The sequence below is a fragment of the Notothenia coriiceps genome, unplaced genomic scaffold, assembly GCF_000735185.1.
Source record: "Notothenia coriiceps isolate Sejong01 unplaced genomic scaffold, NC01 NC01_scaffold00035087, whole genome shotgun sequence".
NCBI classification, from domain to species: Eukaryota; Metazoa; Chordata; class Actinopteri; order Perciformes; family Nototheniidae; genus Notothenia; species Notothenia coriiceps.
The window spans coordinates 33,043-43,191 of NW_011367788.1; the positions used below are offsets into that span (position 1 = coordinate 33,043).

General features: G+C 39.7%; 1 protein-coding gene across 1 annotated transcript in view; it reads left to right on the plus strand.

Moving 5' to 3' along the window:
* The window catches only part of LOC104962601 (uncharacterized), a 10,000-nt gene extending 1,576 nt beyond the window's left edge, over window positions 1-8,424 (plus strand). Inside the window, exons 2-6 of the mRNA XM_010791054.1 lie at window positions 2,056-2,182; window positions 5,353-5,466; window positions 5,836-5,933; window positions 7,074-7,164; window positions 8,318-8,424. Of these exons, the coding sequence (XP_010789356.1) occupies window positions 2,056-2,182; window positions 5,353-5,466; window positions 5,836-5,933; window positions 7,074-7,164; window positions 8,318-8,363 (476 nt within the window). The 3' untranslated portion in view covers window positions 8,364-8,424. The remainder of the gene's footprint in view (window positions 1-2,055; window positions 2,183-5,352; window positions 5,467-5,835; window positions 5,934-7,073; window positions 7,165-8,317) is intronic.
* The last annotated feature ends 1,725 nt before the right edge of the window (window positions 8,425-10,149 follow it).

Consider the following 10,149-nt stretch of genomic DNA (forward strand, 5'->3'; position numbering starts at 1 on the left):
GTCAATTAACGCAGAAATAAGAGTTCAAATTACACACAATATTAAGTTGATGTAATTACCAACATTATTACGTCAACACAACTTATAAATTAATGTTTGCAACTTAAAATGTTTATCTAAATCAATTAACTCACATTTTTATCTTGCAACCATGCATTTAATTAAGTGGAGGTGAAAGGTCGCCTGAATTCGTTTTTAGAGTGTATAGAAAATGTACTTTCAACACTGCTTGCAGGAAAATCTGGTATTTTTGCATTTTATCTGTACATTTTAACCCCAATCTCAAGAGAGAACACCTATACATCACAGCTGACAAGACCTCAGTGATCAGGTATTCAGGCCAATCTCTCGCTTAGAATTTACTGATTTCCTGTCTGGACTGGTGTAACACCCAGCTGGCCTCTCCAGTCTCTCCGGCATCTTTTCAACTCATCCAAAATTCAACAGACTGCCTTGTCATCGCCCTTTCCAAATCATACATGCCCTCCACCAGCTGCCGGTGTCTGCTTGGATCAAATTAAACCTTGGTGCTGGAGGAAAGAAACCACACACGGAAAAAGCTCCAAGGCTTTGGTGCAACCTATTTCTAATACATCGAGCATCTTCGCTTACATTCCCTGGACCGACCTGTTTAAATCCTCTTCCTCTTGGCTTTTAATTGGTTCAACTTGTCATGTTTTTGAAAGGATTATGTGATGAATTCCCCTCTGTATCTACCGAAAGTGCTCTGTTCAAACTTCTTTACTTAGCTGTCAATTAATTTCTCTTTAATGTACTTTACATTCTCTTCCCTATTTTATTATTACAGCATTATAGTAAAAGCGAGAAGACACAGGTTATTAAGATAAGATGAGATTAGATGAGATGAGATATGATAAGTAAAGATAAGTAAATATAAGATAAGATAAGATGAGTAAAGATAAAATGAGATGAGTAAAGATGAGTAAAGATAAGTTAAGATACGTAAAGATGAGATGAGATAATTTGAGATGAGATGGCATAAGATAAGTTAAGATAAGATAAGATGAAAAAAGACAAGATAAGTTAAAGGGGACCTATCATGCAAAATGCACTTTTTGATGTCTTTTATACATAAACATGTGTCCCCCCCCGGTGCATCGGGGAACTCACGCAGCGTCAGAAAATAAAACCCTCTCTCTTTTCCTCCGTACCCAAATCTTTTAAAAACAGGGGAACAACGAGCGGATACAGATTTGCTGCCGATCTGACGTCAAATCGGCGGCGGACCCACAGAAAATTGCTATCAGAAACAATGCCTGACATGTTTTGGACGTAATCTCATCTTTGTTTACATTAGCAAGCCTCGCTAACACTCAGAGCTAACCTGTACTGGAGAGCACATGTGTTTAAAAAGCGTGAAATAAAAAGGAACTCACCTTGTGATAAACCTGCAAGAGAAAAAGCATTTGAGCTCCATACTGTTTCAGAAATAATCCTTGATGTGGTGAAAAAAGGATGGAATTTTATCACAGCAGAATTTAACTTTATCTCCGGTAGAATTCTGATCAGGCATTAGCTTCGCCTCCTCTTTTTTCAAGCTAAGGACCCAAAATCCGCGTTTCTCTAACAGGGCTGCAAAAGAGGGGTATGAGCAGTATGAGGCATGGCTACAATGGGGGATCTGTTATCTGTGATCTGCTGGTATTTGAAGCACAAAACTTCACAGACATGTTTTGTATAGGTATGGCCCTACAATATATGTTTCCAATATAGCATGATAGGTCCACTTTAAGAGAAACAAGATTAACGAACAAAAGCAAACCTCTGCTGTACGTCGGTTTCCCGCCAAGCTACATACAAAATAAACTGCTTTATTCAAGGTTTATACGGACGATGTATAAGTGTGTCCATATGTTGGAGAGGAGGAGACCTTAGCAGATACTTGGGCTCTCGTAAAACTCCTCAAAACTCCATCTTTCCTTACTGTTTTGATTAAGAGACCCTGCCTCCTAACCACCTGTTACTTTGATCACTTTCAATCTAATTCAGTTCTTCAGACTGTATTTAAATCGTCTCTCTCTCTCTCCTCGACAGATGACGTCCTTCCTATATTTGCGTACAGCCATCATGTTGGGAAGTCTGTGACGGGGGGGTATGTGTACAGAGGATGTGAATCACCCAATCTGAACGGCCTGTACTTCTTCGGAGACTTTATGAGTGGGTAAGATGAGTTGATCTAAGCCAATAAAAGATAAGACAGTTTTCAGAAGACAAGGAACAGCTTGTTTGCTCAGCTGTTGTATAAAAAAACGTGCATTTCTGAATGACTAGTACAGAACTACAGGGATCACGTCTGTCCAGATTACATTGATTTCCAAAAGGGAAGGATTATACGGTGGCCCTGAAGGTCCAAACTCAAATATATTTCACAACAAATGAACAAGAATTTCCACACATTTTTTTTTTCATAAAACACAACATTTCACAAATACACCCAAAACATGAGGCATAAAACAATGAAAAAAAAAACACAATTAAAGTAATAGTCAAGTAAACTACAATACAGTACTGTACTGTACATTTAAATATATAAAATAAAGCTAAGTGTAGTTCAAATCAACATTATAGGCTGTATACAAATACAGTTATGTCCTTTAATTTAAACCTGTGTTATATAATGCTTTCTGTTCAAAGTTAAAGTACTGGGTGTTTAACATTTTAAACACAAATGAACATGTCACATTAAACTAGGAGGCAGGGACGTGCACACATAGACTCTAGGTAGTGCTTGAGCACCTGCCCGTCATGCCCTCTGGACAGCAATGTGCCCTTTTGAAAGTTCGTTTTTTACAGTTTTTTTTTGTTTTTTTTACAGTGTACTGTATGTGGCTCATGGTAACATCGATCAATTCTGGATTAAAAGCTTCTAATATATACAACAATGCCCCAAATGCGCGTTGTAATTTTGTCAGGCATCCCCACACGTGCCCCGCGGCACTCCCGCACGTGCACTGGCTGCAGCCCCTCCCTTCCCTGCTCTCAACGTTAACGCGCAGCGCGCAGAGCACACAGTCAGTCACTCAGTCAGACAGGCCACGGCGGGTGTGTGGTGCAGCAGCACGCAGCAACACGATTAAAAGTGCCCTAGTTACGACCAAGTAAGTAACCACCAGGTAACAAATACAACGAGTGTATTGTTTAATCCCCTAAATCAGATGCCAAACTAAACTATAACTTCACTTCTTTTCTTNACTTTATCTCCGGTAGAATTCTGATCAGGCATTAGCTTCGCCTCCTCTTTTTTCAAGCTAAGGACCCAAAATCCGCGTTTCTCTAACAGGGCTGCAAAAGAGGGGTATGAGCAGTATGAGGCATGGCTACAATGGGGGATCTGTTATCTGTGATCTGCTGGTATTTGAAGCACAAAACTTCACAGACATGTTTTGTATAGGTATGGCCCTACAATATATTTTTCCAATATAGCATAATAGGTCCAGTTTAAGATAAGGTAAGATAAGATGAAAAAAGACAAGATAAGTTAAGATAATTAAAGATAGGAAGCAACAGCTAACACCACTAACATACTGTATATGCTGATTTGGATAATTATCAATATGTTAAAAGTCTATAATGTCTATGTGCATTCTTAGGAAATTAGGCTTATACTCTTATTATTATTATAAATCTCCCTGGATAAGAGTGTCAGCTAAATGTTAAAAAAGTAAAATATAAATGTGTTTTCATCTATTCACTTCTTGGCTAGTGCTGAGGTAATATTAATATTGAGATATTTTGCAAGTTAAAAACTGTTTTTATTGGTTCTATTGAAAGCAAGTCAGAGTGCAGGAACAGCAACATAAAAACCACAGAGCTAGGAGAGATTCAGTGTCTCGGGGCAGCACAGGGCTTGGAGAGAAAAAGCTCTACATTTCACCAAGACACAGTGGTTGGATAGGTTGACGGCCAGGATAACGAGAATCTTGAGGAAAGAAGGAAATAAATAATGAATCCGGGTTGTCCACGGAGAGTTGGCCTGATGCTGTAGCTGTTTTTTTCCTGTGCAACACTAACACTTAAACATATGTGTGTTACATGTGTGGGAAGTTATTATCTATGCCAATACAACGGGTATCAGTTTCTGTTTATCTATCAGCAGGAAGACGGAAACACAAATGCCCGGATTTGTATGTAACTTGGTGTAAGGGTTGAGCATTGGCTAAAGAAGAACCAATTATATTTTTGAGCAGATCTGAATGACGAAGTACATCATTGAGGATTGTTTTTTTTTGTTGCTGTGTTGCAACCCAGTCTCACGGCATTTCGTGTTATAGTCACAAAAGTAATCTATTGATACCCCCTTTTTTTCGTGTCACTCAGAACGATTTCAAAGCAATGTAAATAATAACAAATTGGAAGGAAACAAAAGATCACAAAAAATACAGATTTTAGTATTCTGACACAGAACGATTTTAGAAGAAATGTATTTCTATTGGTAGTATGTTTCGTGCCTGCACCAAATAATAACAAATTAGAAGGAAAAAAGATTTAAAAGATTTCAGTATTCTGAGGCTCTGAGCCCCATTTCTTTTCCTCACGGACGGCAAGAAAAAGTCTGACATTATACGATTTCAAATTAAAAACAATAATCGTGGCTTGATATTGAGTAAGAACATATTTTTATGAACCACACAGCTTCCGGTCTTCCAAGACCCGACCGGAAAAAAAGACGTGCTGCAGGCACGAAACACACTACCAATAGAAATACATTGCTTTTAAAATCGTTCTGTGTGACACGAAAAAAAGGGGAAAATCGTGTTGGTGAACACGAATCAATAGATTACATTAATTTTGTGACTATATCACAAAATGCTGTGAGACTGAAGGGTAGAAATTCCTGTGAACTCAAGTCGTAACAAACATTTGGGAACAACTATCTGGGCTTTCCCAGATTTTTGAAGCATAAATGCAATCAAGTAAAAAGCCACCAACGCTAAGCTAAAGGCCGCTAATGTTCAGTGTGATGGTCTCGTTTAGCCACTTGTTAGCAAGCACAGTGTTATGACCCATAACAGCTTCAGACATTCACCAGTGGGGTGTTTAATGATATATTTGATTTCATAGAACAAAACTTAAACATCCTTCTTAGCTTGTGTTAACAAAACACCTTATTTGAGGCATCTAATCATTTAAAACAACTTACGACGAGGAAACAGGAAGTGCTTAAATGCTAACTCATTTCCTGATTTTCATTCCTGCTCCTCTCTATAAGACCATATACAGTAAAATCATTCCAATACAATTATCATTCTCTCTGGTTATATTCATTATCATTTACCCTCAGAATAAGTAGTGCTTATTTTTAACATTTGTCTGTCTTCATGTCTCTCCCAGATCTCCCCGGGCCTCCCAGTCACGTGTCCATTCTGGTGACCAGCACCTCCTCTCTGTTTGTGACCATCAAAGAGCCGGAGGGAAACACCGTGGGGCTCATCACCCGCTGCAGAGGTGGGTGGTGAAAAAGAGTTTTAATAAAAGTCATCAAGACTTGAATATATAATAGATGATGGGATGGAGATATATTAATAATGTAGGAGGCATGAGCAAAACTAAAGAGAGAATTGAGTGGCTCAATAAAGGAATAATATAATCAAGGTCACACATAATTTAGCCTGACAGGAATAAAAGCCTCATATTTATGGAAGTCTTTTAGCTTCTCTGTTTGGTTTAACAGCTGCATAAATGTCATACTTTGCAGTCAAGGGTAGATTAAGCCCACATACAGCACGTTCCCGAAACTGTAAACACTCAAATCCTCAGTTCCCTCTGAGTAAAGCCAGAGAATAACCTGACAGAGGGATTGTTTTGTGTTCACAGTGGAATGGAGCTCCGCAGTCAGCTTCAAACGCATCCTCGGCTCAACACAAGTCACAGAGACCAAGAACCCAACCATCAGTATCAAGGGGCTCACAGCAGTAAGTCATGCAGTATTTTCAAATACAGCACACACAGCAGAATCACAGTTGGACTACAGTTACGCCCTTGATCACTTGACAAATCAGAATAGATTGCAACTGCACTTGGACTTCAACAACAACGACTGAAAAAAATACTGATTCCTTCCAATCCAATCCAATTTTATTTATAAAGGACTTTAAAACCTCCAGACCAAAGTGCTGTACAGAGAGATACATACAATTTAAAATCACACAGCTCAGCTCACAAAACATACAAATAAGTATAAAATCACATAAAAGGTTCAAACACAAAACAAACTAGAATAAACGTAACAATTACAAAATACACCTTCCTACAAACCTAAAGATGTTTGCTGTTCAACAAGTGTGCCACAAAATGTATTAATGTCACGATTCAACAACAAAGTAACGCTATTCATTTAGCAGGAAGTTCACACTTAGTTGATCCACTTTGTTAGAACCAATCTAAAAACCTCAAATTGTCGCCAAAAAATTGAATTTATTTATTTAATATTTCAAGAATAAAGTCTATATAAATATAGGCATTAAATAAATGTATCATGTACATTCACTTCTCTGTATATCTCAACAGTCTTAGCTCCTATTTCTATTGGTATTTTAATGTATGCTGTTACTGACAAAACAAATACTGAAAACAAATGAAAAAGCTTACAGAAAGATTTATTTTGCACAATAAAAAAAACATTAAATACATTTAAAATACAATTAACTTTCCACCTTAGCTTATTCGTTATAAAAATGACCAAAAAGTATGCATGCACTGATCAGTAACTTTAAAAATGTCTTCACATAGTTTCCAAACTTGGTAACCATCTGCCCTTACCCCCCATTACATTGCCTAAAAGTGTATATGTTGAAGACCCTTTAGAAATCCTTATGTCCCCTCACCACTTTTCAACACTGAGTGACGCCCTTGATACACACATACATTAGCTCTAGGCTTCACTCAGACTGTACTAAACCACTTTCCATAAGAGAACACTTACACCACTCAACTGCCTTACCTAACCAGATGAATGTATAATGACGGCAGCATCTGGCTTTCAATGTCCAGGAAAGGACGAGGTTAATGCATGCTGATCATTTGGCGGTCTGCTGCTTTTTCTCCAAACGCAGGGAGTGCATTACTTTGTGAGAGTGAGTGCCTACAATGTGAAGGGATGGGGTCCGCCTCAGTGCTCGACCCCCCTCAGCGCTGCCCCCTCCAGTGAGTACTCTGAACTGCACACTTTGATGAATGTGTCCTCGCTGCTTTGAAAAGAAGCTCTTTTTATTTTTCTCTCCGTTCCCGTGTGATGAAATGACTCGGCTGACTTCAAACTGGATGTGAAAAAGTGGAATCCACTCATGGCTGCTAGATTAATGAATTATTAAAATTTGGAGAATGAAAGATGTCACCGACCGTGAGTCAATGGGCCTTGTGCTCGTGTTTGAATGGGGTTTATAATATCTGCTGCATGCCATCGACTCTCTCTCACGCTTCATTACATGCTGTTACCTTGCACTTCATACTGTTAAATTAAATTTTGAAATTGAGGTTAAAGGCAAAGAAATATTAATATAAATCCAAATACATTAAGAATATAGAGTGGTGCAGGAATGAGTCCTACAACCTGGAAATTGTTTAGCATGTTAGCCCTTCTGGTTCTCATCTCAAAGTCATTTCTCTTTTGAATGGGTTTTTGGTTAGATGCCTGAAATAAGGTCTTAGGATCACGAAAGCTTACTAGATTTTGACTTTGTTCTACAACATGACATACGTCAGTAAACATCTGAAGCTTCTATGTGTCATTAAAGATGTGTTTGCTAACAACTTTCTAAATGAGACGACTAAACGTTACGCTGAACATTAGCCGCCTTTAGCTTAGCGGCGGTGACGTGAAGTCATGTGACTGTAATGTAGTTTGTTCATACCTTAACGTTAACTTTTTACTTCTGGAGATTGCATTTACACTTCACCTATTATAAAGTGGTGTTAATATGTGGAGATTATCCTGCTGAACAAAACGTATAAGTAAACATAAACATCAACAACTTGTTTTCTTCAATATTCCAAGTGAAAAATCCTATTGTCTTTTTGTCAAGGAAGCGCTTATACCCCTAATATTTCATCACTGCACCGCTATATTACCAAAGTAGTGACAGAAAGATATTCAGTATTTTGCAGTTTCACTTGCATGAAATCAGGCCAAAGGGAATCAGCACACAGACATTCTGTAAAGCGATGGCTCTCTTCTCCTAATCACTGAGATAGGAACATTCAGATCTCAGGTCTTGCCTACAAATGAGTTCTTGATGTCTTCAATGGTTTTCCCTAAATGTATAAGAGATGATTTGTTCCTCTCTTTCTCCCCGTGCAGGTTGGAGAGAGTGCATCGGTGTGAAGTCGCAGTTTCGGAATCATGAGGGCCTCGTGAGGAAACTGCTGGAAGACGCCAGAGAACCACATTACAGAGAATTCTGCCTAGGTAACAGAAACTTTACAATTGCTTATACAGTTCTGGGGAACAAACATATACGAGTCCCTGAAACTACATAAGAAAATATATCATACAACATATGAAAACCTTGGTTGCCAAATTTGATGTTGTAATATATACATATTTACCGTGAAGTGAAGTGGAATTGAAGTCCCAGAAGTTTCCTCATTTTTTCTGTTACAATCCATCACTTTAAAGGTCTCATGTCATGGCCATTCCTACTGATCATAATTCCATTGTTGAGGTCTACTGGAATAGATTTAAATTGTGCAATTTTCCAAACTCACACAGCATCTCTGTATAGTATGTGTATTCACTCTCTGTCCTACACGCCTTGTTGGAGCTCCTGCCCCCCCCTCCCTATGAGCCCACTGTGCTCTGATGCGTGATTATGTGTTACAATGGCGTTTGTTAGCAACCAGAAATGAGAAACAGATGAGAATGCTGCGTGGGGTCTGGGTGCCGTGTTGGCGAGACGTTGCAGGACTCGCTGCTCCGCCCTTTGAGACTCGAGGAGCCGACAGTGTGAGCTGGGTTACTGGTGTCGTTTCCTGGTTGCTGCGTGGGGTCTGCGAGACAACGAGACACGGTGAAACTCAGCCCGAACTCAGCCTGAGCACACACACGTGAGTGTGTGGCGAACTGTGAGTGGAGATCCACACAGCTGCGGCTGAGTGTGCTGGCGAAACTCCGCGGAGTATTGCGGCTGAGAAAAGATAAGGCTTGAGTGAGTGAGCGAGCGAGCGAGGGCGTGCGTGCGTGCGTGCGTGCGTGTGGCAGAGCATCAACTTCAGCAGTTGCAGCTGCCTGTTGATATTCCCGATGTAGTTGGGAGATGGTTGTGCCTGGGTGAAGGAACTTATTGTCTTTGTAGGTCGCTGTGTTTCTGCAGTAGTGCGAATCAACAGTGGGCAGATCCTTCAACTAGTCCTTAAGGAAATCTGTGACAGCAGTTTCCAGCTTTGCATTTTTGCCACTCTTAGGTGGAGATGTAGTCTGCCACTTGTTCGTCATGGTCGATCGTTTCTTTGTTCAGCCAGGGTAATGGTTCTTTCAGGGATACCAAGTGTAGAAGAAAAAAAGCTTCGCACACTTTAAGATTCGTTCCATCCTGAAGTTTCAGTTGGTAGGAAAATTATGAACTGCGCCTGGATCCCTCACCAACTTTCTTTCTTTCAAGGCAACCTTTGTGACCAAAGTGGTGACGTATGTTCTTCCCAGTTGTCCATTGACCAAACTTTCTGAAATATTCACTGCCTCTGCTCTTCTGTAATGGATTGACAGTCTCGAGTCGTGACTCGTTGACAGAACTTCGAATTGCAGGGAAGGCCCATAGCCTTTGCAGCTATTTCTTTGCCACCTTTGGCCTTCTATGCCATTTCTTTGAGACGTTTCTATCTGGATTCATTTTGCTTCCATGTTTCTGGGCTGAGGTATTTATGTTGTTTCCTTTTGACCGTATTGTTTTCATACACAACCTCTAGATGAGGACCATAATGTTCTGAAGTTGCTGCCAGACTGTCTTCATGTTCACGGACAGAGGACTCATCAGAGGATGGATTGTAGTTTGGGTCTATGATAACATCATCAGTATCATTATCATCATCTGTGTCTTCTTCATGGTGTGGACGGGTCTGCTTGGCATCTTCAGCAACACTCTCTTCTTCAATGACAGTGTTTAAGTTATTGTCTGCTCCATCTGATACAGGGTC